The sequence below is a fragment of the Rhinichthys klamathensis genome, unplaced genomic scaffold (assembly GCF_029890125.1).
Source record: "Rhinichthys klamathensis goyatoka isolate OS25496 unplaced genomic scaffold, OSU_Roscu_1.1 h1tg000185l_1, whole genome shotgun sequence".
Lineage (NCBI taxonomy): Eukaryota > Metazoa > Chordata > Actinopteri > Cypriniformes > Leuciscidae > Rhinichthys > Rhinichthys klamathensis.
The window spans coordinates 780,862-800,397 of NW_026606713.1; the positions used below are offsets into that span (position 1 = coordinate 780,862).

The 19,536-nt window shown below is 36.9% G+C and overlaps 1 protein-coding gene across 3 annotated transcripts in view; it reads right to left on the reverse strand.

Annotated features, from left to right (window-relative positions):
* The window catches only part of coro7 (coronin 7), a 173,905-nt gene that overhangs the window by 148,375 nt on the left and 5,994 nt on the right, over positions 1-19,536 (reverse strand). For all 3 annotated transcript variants that reach the window (XR_008808037.1, XM_056261717.1, XM_056261715.1), the window contains exons 2-6: positions 18,726-18,822; positions 18,472-18,552; positions 18,239-18,309; positions 10,470-10,653; positions 4,670-4,746 (exon numbers count right to left, since the gene is read on the reverse strand). Coding sequence is in view for 2 of the 3 variants with exons in the window: in XM_056261717.1 (XP_056117692.1) it covers positions 4,670-4,746; positions 10,470-10,653; positions 18,239-18,309; positions 18,472-18,552; positions 18,726-18,822 (510 nt within the window). In the remaining variant the exon portion in view is untranslated. The remainder of the gene's footprint in view (positions 1-4,669; positions 4,747-10,469; positions 10,654-18,238; positions 18,310-18,471; positions 18,553-18,725; positions 18,823-19,536) is intronic.

The window sequence follows — 19,536 nt, forward strand, 5'->3', positions numbered from 1 at the left end:
TGAGTTTATCTATATATCTGCCTGTTGAGCAACTCGTGATCGACTAATTATACCGCAAAATAGTTAAAATCTCCTGGAATCTAGAGCGAGCGCGCACGCGAGACAGAGATTGTGCTTCAAACCGCGTAGCGCGCGCGTACGGGAGAGAGGGAAAGCGAGCGAGAGACCTTGCGTGTGTAAGTTTTTAGCAAAAACGAATACTTTAAAAAAGTCAAGACATCGCGGTGTCACGGTGGGAAAGTGATGTCACCGGTGATGGGGCTTAAAACCGGTAACACCGTCAACACCGTCTATCGCGGCAAGCCTAACGCAGACACGAGCTCATAAATCAACACCTGCTTTAACGCTTTGATGGCGTTTTTAATCGTAAACTTCCCCTGTCGCTGTGGAACAAAGCCTCAGCGTTCATGTGGCAGGCATTTGCGTGTCATAAAATATGCGGGTCCATGCCTCCAAACCAGGCCTGTCCCGAGCCGCGCTCTCCTCCCGTTCACCTAATGGGGGAAAACGGCTGGAATTGAACGCACATGTTGGCAGAGCTTATTTGCTTTAATACGGTGGATCTGGAGATTGGAGAGCATATTAGCTTAAATTACAGCTCGACTCCACGACTCAGAGTTCAGTCTGTGATCTAGTGCCACATTTATAGCTTTGTCCTGTTTCTATTTTCCTCTCCGACTCTCCTCTGAAATTTTAGGATGCATTCTGGTCCACTGTCATGATGAGGTGTTATTCTTAATGGCTTCAGGATGGAATATAGCTTAGTATTATAAATATACTTGATCGGTTTCATTTAAATATTAACAATATAAAAATGTAACAAATATAAAAAATAAATTTAAATAAAATGTAATAAATGAATATAAAAATGTTAAAATATTATAAAAAAGAATACATTAATATAAATAACTATAAATTAATATACAGTAATAAATAAGTATAAAAATAATAAATTAAGAGAATTAACACATAAAAATACTAAAATTAATTCATACAAAAATGAATAAATATAATAATGTAAACTAATAGGTTAAAACAAAACAAATTATAACTTCATATAAAAGTAATAAATTCATATAAATTAATAAACAAACGTGTATTAATGTAAAAATAAATTCAAATAAAATAATACAAATGATTAAGTTCATATAAACAATAATCAATTATTATAAAAATATTAATAAACTAATATAAAAATGTTAAATATAAAATGTTAAACATTATAAAAAGGAAATGATAAAAAATAATAAATTATTATATATTTAAAAAATATAGACATTTATTAATATCAAAACGTTAAAATGAATAAATATAAAATAATAAAATTAATATAAAAATGTTAAATATAAAATTTAAAATATTATAAAAAATGAATATGATATTATTTAATATAAAATAAATTAATATACAATTCATTAATATATATATTTTTTAAATATATATAGAAATAATATAAAAAATATAAATTAACATAATTAAACAAATGTCAATGTCAAAAAAAAAGAGGTCAGTAAGTTAAACCAGGAGTGACTGCCGTCTAGAAGCAGCACAAAGCATTCAGTTCAAACTCAAATGACCTCATTTTTCCTCATAAACTAATCCTAAAATTCCTCATCCAGCCATAAACTCCAGCATCTTTGGCTCTGCACCTCTGAGAGCATTAAACCGGCTGATGGAAAAGCTCTGCAGCATGTTATGATTTCTTTATGGATTGCTCCCCATTTCCTCCTGCAGGGGCGGCTGAGCGCGCCTCTCTGTCCCCCAGCTCAGTCTCTCTCCTCTGGGGTCCTAAATCAGGCGCTCTGGGGGTCTGGCGCCGGGCTCCCGGGGGCCAGGTGAGACTGAACTCAATGCTTCAAACACCACAGAGTCTAACTGGAGATGCAGCTGCGCTTCGAGCTCTCGGCTTCTACCGGAAGACATTATGGCATTCGGTTTTCAAAATACTAAAACTTATTTTGAGGTAAAAAAAAAAAAAAAGAAACCTATATATACAGTATATATGCACAACCAGTCAAAAGTTTTGGATCAGTACGATTTTAAATGTTTTTAAAAGACGTCTCTTCTGCTCACCAAGGCTGCATATATTTGATTAAAAATACTAATAAAAAAAGCAGTAATATTGTTAAATATTATGAAAATTTAAAAGAGCTGTTTTGTATTTGAATATATTGTAAAATGTAATTTATTCCTGTGATCAAAGCTGAATTTTCAGCATCATTACTCCAGTCTTCAGTGTCACATGATCCTTCAGAAATCATTCTAATATGCTGATTTGATGCTCAAGAAACATTTATTATTATTATTATCAATGTTGAAAACAGTTATTTACATTTTTATTTTAGGATTCATTGATGAATAGAAAGTTCAAAAGAACAGCATTTATTTGAAATCTAATCTTATGTAACATTATAAATGTCGGTAATACTGTAACTGTTGATCAATTTAATTCATCCTTGATTAATAAAAGTACTCTATTGATTTATTTTATTTCTTTCCCCCCAAAAATAAGGTAAAAATTCTTACTGACCCCAAACTTTAGAACGGTAGTGTTTAATGTTACAAAAGCTTTCTATTCCACATAAATTATGTTCTTTTGAACTTTCTATACATCAAAGAATCCTAAAAAATAAAAATGTAAATAACTGTTTTCAACATTGATAATAATGAGAAATGTTTCTTGAGCATCAGATCATCATATTAGAATGATTTCTGAAGGATCATGTGACACTGAAGACTGGAGTAATGATGCTGAAAATTCAGCTTTGATCACAGGAATAAATCACATTTTACAATATATTCACATACAAAACAGCTTTTTTTAAAAAAAATTCTAATAATATTTCACAAAATTACTGCTTTTTGGGTTTTTTTTATCAAATAAATGCTGCCTTGGTGAGCAGAGAGACTTCTTTTAAAAACATTCAAAATCGTACCGATCAAAAACTTTGACCGAAAGTGTATGTATACACTTATGTGTATGTATATTGACTTGAAGTGTGTGTGTGTGTATATATATATATATATATATATTTGTGCAATAGGAAGGTTTGAGAGAAAACATTACACCGAAAACCATCACATTTACATTTCAAACACTAAACTGAGTCCAGTACATCTTCATCCACTTCATTGAACAAAACTCTTTCCATGAACTCAATCAAAACACTGTTCCTGCCAAACACAAACCTTTTGTGTCCAGAAATAGACACACATCTGCAGTGAGGAGAAGACTTGGTGGTTTAATGTTTCAAATGAGACACATAAGGTGGATCAAACTGACACATTTGGCCATATTAAGTGTTTGTCCTCCATCGTGAGCAAGTGCTGATGCGTAATTAACCTTAAGCAAAAGACAAAAAGGCCGATTTTTGAGGCCGGATCTAATAAGCTTCCTCTCATCAGATTTACTGACTCTTATCCTCTCACACTGGGAGCTGGACAGACCTCGATGACACCAGCAGGGTTTATGAGTTTCACCCCTGTGGCTAATAAAGCCCATCTGAGTAATAATGATCCACAGTGAAGAGGGGCATGATGGGGGAAAACACACACTTTGCCGACATCTATTGGTGAGAATGTGCTACTGTCTGTGGTTGGCTAATGCACTTTTCAGAAAACTCATAGAAACATGTAAATGTGCCTCCTAACAGTAACTTGTAATATATTTTTTCATCATATTATCAACATTATAAACAAAAGTCCAAAAAAAGGTGATGAGCAACAGAACAGCTCTAGTGAGAGATATATATATATATATATATTTTTTTCGTAATAAAGCTGAAATAAAATAAAATATACACAAAAAAATGATTAAAGTAAAAAAAGAAACCTAAATTAGAAATGCTGAAATAATGAATAACTGAAATAAAATAAGTTGAAGTATTAAAATTATTAAAGCTGAAATTGAAAAAAATCTAAATGGGAATAAGAAATATTAAGAAACATTTAAAAAACAAAACCTAACATTAAAATAAAAACTGAAAATATAAAAATAAAAATATATAATAGAATTATTATTTTTTAAACACAAAAAATAACACTGATTTTAACTATAGTTTGTAAGCTTTATTTATTCTGTTTGATTCCATTTAATCAGTCTATTTGGCCAAAAGAAAAAAGAGCCAGAATTAAGAGAAATAAATTCCAGTTAACTAAAACCAAAAATTTTAACTAAAATAAAATATAAAAACTTTTTTTTTAAATAGATGTACTAAAATAATTCAAACAAAAATTAATTAATAAAAACTATTTAGTAAAAAAACAAACTAAAATTATTGAAAAAATATTATTTATATCTTAAAATAAATATTAATGAGTATCAAATAATAAAACAACACTGATAAATTCCTTATGTTCTATATTCACAGCATGATAAAACAGGGACTGTGGCCGTTCACACACAATGAGTATCTCCATCACACTGCGCTACTTTTCCATCGCTGGATGATTGTGTTTGACCGTTGCGCCCGTTACACTTTTAAAAAGCACATCTCTGGAACGTGAGCTGTCTTTCGTTCTCTACTGACCCGCGTCTCACATCTTTACCAGCAGAACCGTGTTGTGTGTGACCGGCCCTGACTCTTACAGCACAGTAACAGTTCAGCACTGACTTCCCCTGCTGTCTACCAGCCAGCAGAAGCTCAGACACGTGTTGGTCGTCGATTACCTTGCAGGATGAAGCCAGCAGTGATCCGTCTTCTTTCCAGGCCAGACCCTGCAGCTGATCCGCATGCTGCTCCAGAACTGCACAAATACACACACACGGGCGTCAACACACACCATATCCACGAGACAGACATTCAAGGTAAGTTTACAAACTCTCAAAAAAGAAACACGTGTGACAGTGAGATATACAGAAAAGCATGATAGTGCTGGGAATTTGAGCAGAACACACACACACACACACACACAGGCACACGCACACACAGACAGATGCGCACACACACACACACACACACACACACACACAGACACACAAACAGACGAGCACACAGATGCACACACACACACACACACACACGCAGACACGCAGACGCACAGACACACACACACACACACACACACACACAGGTTAAGGAAGTGTGGCGGCACAAACCAATGCGCTAGGAAAAGCTTATGTATTATGCCAATGTAGATCTCAGAGATCCGAATATGTGAAATTAGACATACAATAACATAAAAATAAGACAATTAAATAAGAATGTTGCCTTGGCAAGCATCTAAAATGAAATTTAAGTACTAAGAGCTAAAGTTAAAATGACTAAAACTGAAATAACAACTATATAGAAATATTGAACGAACTAAAATTTAAATATGAAACTGAACACACTAGGGATGCACCAAATCCAGATTTGTGGGGTTCGGCCGAATACCGAATCCACTGGTTAAGATTCTGCCGAATCCGAAACCGAATACCGAATCCTACTCTCATCCTCAGTCCATTAACACAGTAAACACATTAATGAAGTAAACAAAGTGGATTTTTCATTTTATTTTATTACTGTAAATAATAAACACTACTTTTACTTTTATAACTGTAAAAAAAAAAGAAAAAAGAATAAGCAACATTATGCATTTTAACAGCGGCGATGTTGTGTAGCCTATTGTTTAGAGTCCTTACCACCATGAGACAAATCGGCATTGCAAATTGAACATGTAGCTCGACTTGAATTGCCTTCTTTTAACTGAAAGTACTGCCAAACAACACTTTTTCTGCTCACGAGTTCCATTTTCCCTTTCTCACAACCTACTGCATTCGAACGATCGCCCCTTTAAGAACTGCGCGCTCCTGTTGAACTGTCTGCAGTCCGTATTGTATGCAAGGGGGTAATCCATCGACCGGAAGTTGAAGCCGGCCGGGTGCCGCCATGTTGTAGCAGAACTTCACTTGCGTTAGCATTTCCATTGACTCCCGTTCATTTTGGCGTCACTTTGACAGCGAATAACTTTACATCTGAGGCGTTTAAAGACTCCATTTGTCCATTATTTATTTCTAAAGAAACACGACAATGTATACAGACCTCCATTACCTTCTATGTTACATTATGGCCCCGTAGAAACAGATTTAGTAAAAATAGGCTAACGATTGCGTCATAACCACTCGACTCTCTGTCGCGCTGTACAGAAATTACCGTACAGACAGGAGGAGAAGCTCGCAGGCAACCGGGGGGACGTCCCGTCAAGGGAGAAGCCCATAGATAATGAGTCCATAAAAGCAACGGAATACTTACTCCCGCTCACTCACGCCAAAGAACTCTTTGCTCAAGTTCCCCGTCTCTGCAAGATTAACGTTGGCAATTTTCACTCACAGCTACTAGAAGATTAACGTCTGTCAGACAGGTTGCTCACGTCATCAAGCTTAGTTTGAGTCGGTCTGAGTCTGCGCGTCAGGAACGGAAGTGCTCAGAAATCGCTAAAAATGGGCTTCAACTGTCTCAACTGAGTTCCAATGAGATGGCTCTGTCCACTTCTTATACTGTCTATGATTGTATGTGCCGTGCGCCTCGAACACATGCCCATGCATAGACATAATAAATACAAAAAAAATCCCTTATTTTGGGGATGGATTCCTGGAAATCTCCCTTATTTTCAATGTTCAATGTTGACAGCTATGGACTGGATACGGTAAAAGTTTAATATATCAACTTGCTCCGCTGACTACGTCCCCTTCTTCGTTGCTCTGATTGGTTGTAGCGCTATCCAATTGCGTGCTGAGAGAATTTGAAAGACAACCGTTTATCCCGCCCATCAGATTGAGCCCTGTCAATGATGAGTTCCCAGACCTAACATCTTGATGTAGGTCTGGCATGCCAGGCTACATTTTTACCTTATTTTGTTAAGTAACGCTGTGGTCGGTAGAACGTGTGACAGACAGTTACACAAGTTCGATTGTGTAATAAAGTGCGAGTTGTGAGATGCCAATCGCCTCCGTGAGTCTGTCTGGCCTCTGCAATAACTTTAACTGTGAGCTATCCCTATTTTTCTTCCTGACACAACGCGTTACACTACAGGCTTGTTCAACCGGCGCTGCACAGACAGATCAGTTTATGACATCAAAGTACCGCGAGAGCAATTCAAAAGCATGGAGCCGTCTGCTCTCTATTCGTTCACGCGGTACTTTGATGTCATTCACTGATCGGTGACTTCGACGTAGCGCGCGTAGTGCAAGCCTAGGGTTCGGTTCGGTGGAAAAAAATTCTGAGGTTTGGCAGAAACCGAACCCCGTTAAAAAGCCCAATATTCGGCCGAATCCGAATCCTGGATTCGGTGCATCCCTAGAACACACAAGCTAATATGAATAAATTCTATAAAAGTACTAATAAATAATACTAAAATAACACGTTACCTATAGTTTATTAGCTTTATTTATTCTATTGTATTCTATCAGATTCCTCCCCAGCCAGCACAGCCATGTGGGGCCCACATGGGTTTGACGTGGGCTATCTAACTGGGACCCAGCCAGTTTTGCTCCCGGTTTCCATGTAGGCCCCACATGGGTTTGCCCAGATGAAATGAACACTGCTCAGTGTGCACACTACAGGCTGTTAAATGTAACACTGATCAGTGTTGGAGTTAATGAGATAATTAAGTGATTGAATATGATTGAAGATTATTGAAGACACCTAAAGCAGAATCACTGAAGGAGAAAATTGTAAGCCACCGTTATGGCGATCATTGTTTGCTTTAGTTGGGCTCTTGACCCTTATGTTATTAACTTTAGATTTTGTTTGGCTGTTGTTTCTGACTTATAACTGCCAGAAGAACAAAAAAAAAAAAAAAAAAAAAAAAAGTTATGTAATGGTGTTGGTTATATTATGAAATTTATGTCATCATTTGAACCTTATGTTTAGTGATTTATGCTGTTGGTTACAGCATAACTGTGATTCTGCATAAATATCCAGAATTTTAGATATAATATAAAGGATTTCTTAAAAGTTGTTTTCAAAAAAAAATCTTTCTTTTAGGCACACCCAGACGTCAAGATTCAGTCAATGCATCTCAATAATGGTGACGAGCAGAATATTCAATTAGGAAAAGTAAATTACATAGACAATTCAGATCATAATTTATTCATACCGCAATGCATGATGGGAGCCAGTAATGAGTTGTGATTGGTGGCAGCCACTGCAACATGCATTATTATTGTCACCATTGTTGAGATTCACAGACTGATTATTGATGTCTGTGTTTCTAAATAAATTCATTTGAAAGTGTTTTGATCAGAACAATGTTTATTAAATATTTTGGATTAAAAAAAATACTGATAATCATATGCTGTGGAATCACAAAGCTGTTGCTAACAAGTTGAACCAGAAGTTGAACCATCTCAATAAGTTTCATTTATCAGATCACAGCATGATTATGCCTAAACATAGCCAACACTATAAGATCACACTTTTCTTTGTTCATTTGACTGTTATAAATCAATAACAGCAGACAAACAAAATTTAAAGTGACAGTCTAAGGGTCAAGAGTCCAACTAAAGCAAACGCTGATCGCCATACCGGTGGCTTACAATTTGTGATTTTCTCCTTCAGTGATTCTGCTTGTTAACATCAGGTGTCTTCAATAATGCTCAATCATTATTCAATCACTTAATTATCTAATTAACTCCAACACTGGTCAGTGTTACATTTAACAGCCTATAGTGTGCACACTGAGCAGTATTCATTTCATCTGGGCAAACCCATGTGGGGCCTACATGGAAACCGGGAGCAAAACTGTCTGGGTCCCAGTTAGATAGCCCAGGTCTAACCCATGTGGGCCCCACATGGCTGTGCTGGCTGGGTCTGTTTGGCCAAAACTAAGGCCCTGTTTACACCAGACACGTTTTGTTCGATCGGGTCACAAGTAAACGAGGGAGACACATTCCCGTTTACACCTGGTGTTTTAATCCGTCTCTTTTGTCCACTTTCACCCACTTCTGTCCTGATTTCTTCCAGGTAAGGTTCTATGGGCGGGGAAATGTTTGGCTTTTTCCCGATCTTTTAATCTAATGGATGAAATAAGCTCACGTAATTTACATATGAACGCTATCAGAGACGACGGAAAAACACAGAGAACAGCAGCTTTCGTTTCTGCTCTGACAGACGCAAGACCAGCCGAACGCGGTGAGTGTGTGTTAGAAATCAGGAATGGTGAGAGAACATTGTGATTGGTGCGTTTTTCATCTTCAAACCAAACAAGGGTCTCCAGATGACAAGGTTAAATCCCGTCTGTCTAGCGCGCTTCCCGTAATGTTCAGGCGTTAGGTCACTACGAAAGCAAACCGGTCGAATGCGTTTTCAACCACCTCTACCTCTTAATACCAGGTGTAAACAGGGCCAAATATTAGGAAATAAATTTCATAATAAACTAATACTAAAACGATTCTCGTTTTCTCGGAGATCTGATTCCGTGGCGCTGGATTTGCTGTAAGTGACAGAGTCTGGTGTACAACGACAGAGGGAGTGAATGAAACACAGCTAACACATGAACACACATGAAGGCAGACAGCGGTGTGAGATGTGAGGTTGGGAAGCACCAGCAGCCATCATGGGGCCCCGGGGACACGCGGGCCCAAAGCTCTGAGGGGCATTTACCTCAGACGCTCCACGTCAGACCCCAGAGGACTGTAACAACCACCAGAGGCCCAGCGGATCAAACCACACATTGAAATACACAGAGACAAAACAAACAAAAAAGAAACACACAGCAGAGACAAAAAAAGCTGCAGACAAAACCTTCATGAACTGCATTATTCAGGCTGTAATCGCAAGTCATGAACTCAGACGAGGGACGAGATCACTTTAACAGTTGACCTGATTGGACTTTTTTATGGGCTTTTTTCAATATTGTGCTCCTACAGCACTTGTCACTAGTTGAAGAATATTGGTTATAACTTATAAACAGATTTTTGGGCCTTGTCAATTTTGTCTCGGTAAATCAGTTTGGATGAAAACTACACTGTGTTGCATGTTAAAAAAAAAGTTATTAATGAAATGAAATATAAATTAAATGAAACTAAATAAAAATAAACTAAATAAAAAACAAATATTTGTATAAATAAATAAAATTAGTTGATTAAAACATTAACTACTCAAAAATAAACAAAGTAACAAATAAATAACAAATCAATTTTATTTATTAATTAAATAATAAATGCATTAAAAATAAATAATTAGTTAAAATAAATACATTTTAAATTAATTAATTAAAAAAATATAAACAAATACATAAATTGACATGTAAAAACAAATTTAAAATAAATAAATGTAAAAAAAAAAAATGTAAACAAATAAATACATAAATCAATCAATCAATCAATCAATCTAGCACCCCAGAAATGACCTAGCATATTGAAATGACAAACAATTACAGTCTGAATAGGGCTTAAGTGTACACGTAAAGTAATTAAAGACAAGACTAAATTAGGTGTTTAACAGCAGTGATGGTTGTACGTAGGAATGCGAAAGGTGTGAGTTTACCTGTCAAGGCGGAGTCTCGTGTGACGTCCCACACCTGAACGGCCCTCGCAGACGCCACAGCGAGCAGACCCGAGGCCGCGGGGTGGAAGAGAACGACCTCCAGTCGCCCATCTCCGGGGCTCAGAGTGACCTCAGCATTACTGGGCTGATCCTGATCCGGATCACACACACGCCACAGCTTCACCTGAATGAGGAGAGAGAGAGAGAGAGAGAGAGAGAGAGAGCGCGAGAGAGAGAGAGAGAGAGAGAGAGAGAGAGAAGGATATTATTAAACACTATATAGTGGTAATTCCTAAATACATGTGCTAAATTTGTATACAGTCTTTTTAAAAACCCTAAACACAACACAACATTAGAGCCCGACCGATATATCGGCGGGCCGATATTATCGGCCGATTTTAGGCATTTTCCTAACTATCGGTATCGGCATTTATAATGGCCGATAAATGAATATTTTTAAAAATGCGGGTGCGGTGATTCATGTAAGGGTGGCGCTGCCAATAAAGCACCTAAAAGCTGTCACAAGAACTGGCAAAAGTAATGATTATGAATACAACAAATATAGCAAGGAGATATTTTAATTGTTTATTAATAAACAAGTGTTTTCCGTCAGTGTCAGCCAAAGATGAAGTTGACGATGCTGACTCGCGATCTTCAGTGAACGCGCGCCAGAGAGAAATGCACATTTCATACGATTGCATGAGTCTGTCTGTCTTTCGTTTTGAATTGTTCTGTTTAAAAGTAGACATTTCAATATAGATATATTTCAATTCTCAGGTCTATAGGCCTACGCTGAGTTTCGGTTCATGAGACGAGCTCCAGTTCACCCGCAGGCGCCTCCGTGTCGAGATTAGCCTATCTATCGTCTGCTATATTTCTTATAAATTAAATCCAGGCAAATGGTTGATGAAACATTGATTAAAATTAAGATACAATTAATACAAAACGAAATTCACTTTGAAACGAAAGGTTTTGTGCTTTCTGTTTGATGTCTATGTGAAAGTTTCAAAGCATATTTTAGTGCCGCTTTCAGAGCGCTCACGTCCGTAGTGCTGAACTGTCGCGTCTGTAACATGGTTTTTTCCTCATAAATCCGAACACGAAAAATAAAATAAAATAAAATGAATATTTTATGTAGCCTGTGGAGACTGAGAGCCAACCCTTCTTCATCCGGTGGCTAGTAGCCTACCGGGTACTTGTGATTTGCGCTGTGTAATTCACAGAATTGATTTCTCTGCTACAAGCCTCTATCACGTATTGTGTGAGCTTATGACTATTGCAAGCGCGCAGCTGAGAAGTCCTGATTATATTGTCTGCTATATTTAGGCCTACTTCTTATTTATTAAGGCAATTGGTTGATGAAACATTGATTAAATGCGTGGCGCGAGCGATCTCCGACAGTAAACTGATTCTGTTTTGTCTCGGGTAAACAGCTGTTGCGCCGCGAGCAGTAACGGCCGCGTCCGGTGAAGACACAGTGTTAAAGCTCATTCTGCCTATAACGCTACGTTAAATCAAGCAATATTCCCAAAATGTATATAATTATAACACTTTATATAGGGCCATTTTGCATTAAGAGTAGCCTAGTTTCACGTTTAGTACATTTTCCTTACTAATTATTTAAAATAGTATAAAAGTACTGTACATATGTAATTAAAAACGTTTTCATTATGATATTATTAATTTTACTTTAGTAAAAAGATCTGAGTTCTTCCTCCACTGGTAGAGATTAGAGGAATTAAGAGTAAAAATAGAAGATAATAAGGTTTTGTCAGTGACACTTTTTATATATTTATTGATACAAGTTATGACTAAATTAAAAGACAAAGTCATTAGTGAAGATTATGCAACAGTATTTAGAATATAATATAATATAACATGCAATGCAAACTAGTTTGGTTACAGCTCAGCTGTATAATTCTCATTATATCATTCCCCCTGCCTCCATTACATATCTGTCACACAAGTGTTTGATCACCACATTTGAGTGATCATTGCAAAACGTGTTTATAAAATATATTTATTCTGTTTATAGCTACTGTGTAAAGTACCCATCAAAAGTTTGTACACACCAATAGGAAAGTGTCCAAACTTTTGACTGGTATACTGTACTATAATACACATAAATAATATTGCTACTGTATTATAATGTACACATAAATAATATCGGCCGATATATCGGTATCGGGCTTTTTTTACTCCCTAATATCGGTATCGGCATCGGCCCCCAAAAATCCATATCGGTTGGGCTCTACACAACATCAATCACCATTCACGGTCTTATACAATTTTCATGGTCTAATGGGGCACAGTTTGTCAGTGTGTATACTAATAAAAAAAGACAGACAGACAAAGGACAGACAAAAGACAGACAGACAAAAGACAGACAGACAGACAGACAGACAGACAAACAAAAGACACAGAAAGACAGACGAAATACACACAAACGAAGGACAGACAGACAGACAGAAAGACAAAGGACAGACAGACAGACAAAAGACAGAAAGACAAAGGACAGACAGACAGACAAAAGACACAGAAAGACAGACAGACAGACAGATAAGAGACAGACAGACAGAAGGACAGACAGACAAACAAAAGAAAGACAGACAAAAGTCAGACAAAAGACAGACAGACAGACAAGAGACAGACAGACAGAAGGACAGACAGACAGAAGGACAGACAGACAAACAAAAGACAGACAGACAAAAGTCAGACAAAAGACAGACAGACAGACAGACAAGAGACAGACAGACAGACAGACAGACAAAAGACAGACAGACAAAAGTCAGACAAAAGACAGACAGACAGACAGACAAGAGACAGACAGACAGACAAAAGACAGACAGACAGAAAGACAAAGAAAGACAAAAGACAGACAGACAGAAAGACAAAGGACAGACAGACAGACAGACAAAAGACAGAGGACAGACAGAAAGACAGACAGAAAGACAAAGGACAGACAGACAGACAGACAGACAGGCAAAAGACAGACAGACAGACAAATGACAGACAGGCAGAAAGACAAATGGCAGACAGACAGACAGACAGACAAAAGACAGACAGACAGACAGACAGACAAAAGACAGACAGACAGACAGACAGATAGACAAACAAAAGACACAGAAAGACAGACGAAATACAGACAAACAAAGGACAAACAGACAGACAGAAAGACAAAGGACAGACAGACAGAAAGACAAAGGACAGACAGACAGACAGAAAGACAAAGGACAGGCAGACAGACAAAAGACAGACAGACAGACAAAAGACAGAAAGACAAAGGACAGACAGACAGAAAAAAGACAGAAAGACAGACGAAATACAGACAGACAGACAAAAGACAGACAGACAGACAGATAAGAGACAGACAGACAGACAGACAGAAGGACAGACAGACAAACAAAAGACAGACAGACAAAAATCAGACAAAAGACAGACAGACAAGAGACAGACAGACAGACAGAAAGACAAAGAAAGACAAAAGACAGACAGACAGAAAGACAAAGGACAGACAGACAGACAAAAGACAGAGGACAGACAGACAGACAGAGGACAGACAAAAGACAGACAGACAGAAATACAAGACAGATAGACAAAAGACAGACAGGCAGAAAGACAAAGGACAGACAGACAGGCAAAAGACAGACAGACAGACAAATGACAGACAGGCAGAAAGACAAAGGACAGACAGACAGACAAAAGACAGACAGAGAGACAGACAGACAGACAGACAAAAGACAGACAGACAAAGGAAAGACAGAAAGACAAAAGACAGACAGACAAAGGAAAGACAGACAGACAGACAGACAAAAGACAGACAGACAAAGGACAGACAGACAAAAGACACAGACAGACAAGAGACAGACAGACAGACAAACAGAAAGAAAGGACAGATAGACAGACAATAGAAAGACAAAAGACAGACAGACAAAAGTCAGACAAAAGACAGACAGACAGACAGACAAGAGACAGACAGACAGACAGACAAAAGACAGACAGACAGAAAGACAAAGAAAGACAAAAGACAGACAGACAGAAAGACAAAGGACAGACAGACAGACAAAAGACAGAGGACAGACAGAAAGACAGACAGAAAGACAAAGGACAGACAGACAGACAGACAGACAGGCAAAAGACAGACAGACAGACAAATGACAGACAGGCAGAAAGACAAATGGCAGACAGACAGACAGACAAAAGACAGACAGACAGACAGACAGACAAAAGACAGACAGACAGACAGACAGATAGACAAACAAAAGACACAGAAAGACAGACGAAATACAGACAAACAAAGGACAAACAGACAGACAGAAAGACAAAGGACAGACAGACAGAAAGACAAAGGACAGACAGACAGACAGAAAGACAAAGGACAGACAGACAGACAAAAGACAGAAAGACAAAGGACAGACAGACAGACAAAAGACAGAAAGACAAAGGACAGACAGACAGAAAAAAGACAGAAAGACAGACGAAATACAGACAGACAGACAAAAGACAGACAGACAGACAGATAAGAGACAGACAGACAGACAGACAGAAGGACAGACAGACAAACAAAAGACAGACAGACAAAAATCAGACAAAAGACAGACAGACAAGAGACAGACAGACAGACAGAAAGACAAAGAAAGACAAAAGACAGACAGACAGAAAGACAAAGGACAGACAGACAGACAAAAGACAGAGGACAGACAGACAGACAGAGGACAGACAAAAGACAGACAGACAGAAATACAAGACAGACAGACAAAAGACAGACAGGCAGAAAGACAAAGGACAGACAGACAGGCAAAAGACAGACAGACAGACAGACAAATGACAGACAGGCAGAAAGACAAAGGACAGACAGACAGACAAAAGACAGACAGACAGACAGACAGACAGACAAAAGACAGACAGACAAAGGAAAGACAGAAAGACAAAAGACAGACAGACAAAGGAAAGACAGACAGACAGACAGACAAAAGACAGACAGACAAAGGACAGACAGACAAAAGACACAGACAGACAAGAGACAGACAGACAAACAGAAAGAAAGGACAGATAGACAGACAATAGAAAGACAAAAGACAGACAGACAAAAGAAAGACAAACGACAGACAGACAGACAGACAGACAGACAGACAGACAGACAGACAGACAGACAGACAGACAGACAAAAAACAGACAGACAGAAAGACAAATGACAGACAAACAAAAGAAAGACAGACAAGAGACAGACAGACAGAAGGACAGACAGACAAACAAAAGACAGACGGACAAAAGTCAGACAAAAGACAGACAGACAGACAGACAGAAAGACAAAGGACAGACAGACAGACAGAAAGACAGAGGACAGACAGACAGACAGACAGACAGACAGAAATACAAGACAGACAGACAAAAGACAGACAGGCAGAAAGACAAAGGACAGACAGACAGACAGGCCAAAGACAGACAGACAGACAAATGACAGACAGGCAGAAAGACAAAGGACAGACTGACAAAAGACAGACAGACAGACAGACAGACAAAAGACAGACAGACAAAGGAAAGACAGACAGACAGACAAAAGACAGACAGACAGACAAAAGACATACAGACAAAGGAAAGACAGACAGACAAAGAAAAGACAGACAGACAAAGGAAAGACAGACAGACAGACAAAAGACAGACAGACAAAAGACAGACAGACAAAGGACAGACAGACAAAAGACAGACAGACAGACGAAATACAGACAGACAGACAGACATACAAAGGTCAGACAGACAGAAACAAAAAGGACAGAGACAGACAATAGAAAGACAAAAGACAGACAGACAAAAGAAAGACAAAAGACAGACAGACAAAAGAAAGACAAACGACAGACAGAAAGACAAATGACAGACAAACAAAAGAAAGACAGACAGACAAGAGACAGACAGACAGAAAAACAAAGGACAGACAGACAAAAGACATACAGACAGACAAGTTACAAAAAGCATTGAGAATTTTTCAGTCAATTTATTTTCTAATATTAAAAGTGGCTAATACCAATTTACAGGAATTTAACTGAAGCAAAAGTAGCCCTGGTATTCTGTCAGAAGGCGGAGCGGGGCTCAGCCGGAGCGTGCTGTGCTGGGACTACTAAACACTACACTCCACTGACTCATATACACTGGAGCAGATGTCATGTGGAGGCCAGCTGTGCAGAAATATGAAGGCATCAGCAGACAGATTCATCAAGAGCCTCATCTGTGTTTGTCTCTTCATTCTGCTGAGCTTTCAAATTCACAGCTTTTAACGCGTGTGACAGCGGCGTCTGCCAACCTCCTCAACATCTGTGTGGCGTTACAGCTGCTAAAAATCCTATTTATAGAAGATGATATAACAATACCTCCAGAGTAACGTGAGTGTGTGTGTGTTTGCTGTTCTGTTTGTTATATTGAACAGACAAAACAACTCAACAGATCAGCAGATGCCATTAATAAAAGCATGTTGCTCTCTGCACATTCTTACAGACTGAGACCAAGACAAGGTATATGTCATATAAAGACCAAGAAAACCAACATAAAGTCATATAAAGACCAAGAAAACCAATATAAAGTCATATAAAGACCAAGAAAACCAATATAAAGTCATATAAAGACCAAGAAAAAAGACAAAGAAAAAAAACATTTGTATAAAGACACTTTCCAATTCAAATTAAACCTATGCAACACATTTACGGTCGAGGGTTTAGTGGGTAAGCAAAAAAAATAATAATGAATTCTCAAAAAATTCTCATTCTACAAAAAATGAATAAATAAACAAAAAATAAAAGTAAACATTAAAATGACTAAATTAATCAATAAAAAATAAATAAGCACATTTAAATAAATTAATTCCAAAAACTAAACACATAAATACATTTAAAAATAAGCTAATTAAAATATTTTAACAAATTAATTTAATAATAAAATACAGGTGAAACTCGAAAAATTTGAATATCGTGCAAAAGTTCATTTATTTCAGTAATTCAACTTAAAAGGTGAAACTAATATATTATATAGACTGATTACACGCAAAGTGAGATATTTGTTATAATTTTGATGATTACTTACAGCTTATGAAAACCCCTAATTCAAAATTAGAATATTGTCAAAAGGTTTTCATAAACTGTAAGCCATAATCATCAAAATTATAACAAATAAAGACTTGAAATATCTCACTTTGCATGTAATGAGTCTATATAATATATTAGTTTCACCCTTTAAGTTGAATTACTGAAATAAATGAACTTTTGCACGATATTCAAATTTTTCGAGTTTCACCTGTGCATTTACAATTAAAATAAATTGAAAATATATAAAAAATAAATAAATAAATAAATACATCATTTTCCAACACTAAATACATAAATTAAAAAATAAATAAATGTAAAAATAGATAAATTAATTAATGTAAAAAATAGATAAATAAATGCAAAAATAAAGAAATAAGTGTAAAATTAATTAAATAAATATTTATTAACTTCAAGTGGTTTGAGTAAATACACAAATATTCTATATTTAGGTTTATTTATATCAATATACCAGGAAACAATCATGTTAATAAGTTTTCAGGCTGCTACTACGAGCTTCTGACGAAATAAAAATAGTCACTGTGTTTATTTTATTATATAGCCTACTATATATTGTGGTTTAGCATTTTATTGTGTACATCAGATTCCATATATACCAGCCCCTAACCGTGGTTGGTCACTTTAAATGTCACTCAGACGGTTTTTGCTCAGAAGCATCACTGCTTCAGCATGACTTACGGTCTCATCCGCCGAGCAGGTTGCCAGCAGGTACTCATCAAACGGAGAGAAGTCCAGGTCGGTCACCAGGTCTGGGACAGAAAGATCGGAAGGAGAATTAGGACAAAGTCATATGGGCTTGACATTGCATCCAAACAGCGCTTTTATTAACTCCAGGCATCCGTTTTCCTCCAAATGAAGTTAAACGAGCCGAGCATGAGCATGTTAGTTGAACCGATAGTGCTGAGTCTCACCAGCGTGGCATGAAATCTGGGTCACGCTCCACTTCCCGTCAGATCCGGCATTCACAGATGACAGGCCGACCATTCCACCTCCTCCAGAGACAGAAAACACAAGATTACCTTCAAAAACACTGTTTACCAAACTCAAGACGGACTGGTTCTGCTGCTGTTTAATCTGATCTGCCGTCAGCTTCTGCATTTGTTTAGTGTGCAGACGTTATCAGAGGGGCGGACGGGTTCAGACAGACAGAATCAAGGGTTCGTACCAGCCTGATCCGTGTTGAAGGCCACGAGGCCGCAGCTGGATTTGATGTGGTTGCCCTGAGAAGTGAAGGAACCTCCTCGTACGTTTGCAATCCAGCCCTGAACAGAAAGACAGATGTTGTTAAATCAGAGTTAAATCAATGTTGTTGGTGAGAAATCATCAGCATGCCTTCATTAAGACATCGACACGTGAATGTTTGAAACACTTGAGACACTACTAGAGCATCTCGCACGCTCCTTTTAGAAAAATACATGTTTCAGAAAGGGTTTTTGATGCCACGGGACAGGCTTTCTCAAACTTTTCAAAGTGCGCAAACTCCTGTTATGAAAATAACACTGAATAATACAACTGTGAACATATAAAATATGTCATTTAAAAAACTAAAAAATTTAAATCATAAAAATGTCAAATAAAGTAATTTTTTAAATAAAAAAATTTGAAAAATTAAAGCATAATGTACAATTTAAATAACTAATTTTAAAATCAAAACTTACTAAAAATTAAAATCATAAAAAGTGGAAAAAATGTTTTTTTTTGTTAAAATAGAAATAATACAAGTATAACACACTAAAATGAAAGCATAATGTCAAATTTAAATAAATAAATAATTTTTAAATAAAAACTTACAAAAAATGAAAATCATAAAAATGTTATATTACAATAAAAATAATAAATTTAAATAAGTATTCTTAAAATAAATAATGAGTTTATAACACTAAAAATTAAAGTAAAATAAATAATTGTATATAAAATCATATGAAATAAGTCATTTTATAATTGGAAACTTACTAAAAATGAAAGTCATAATGTAT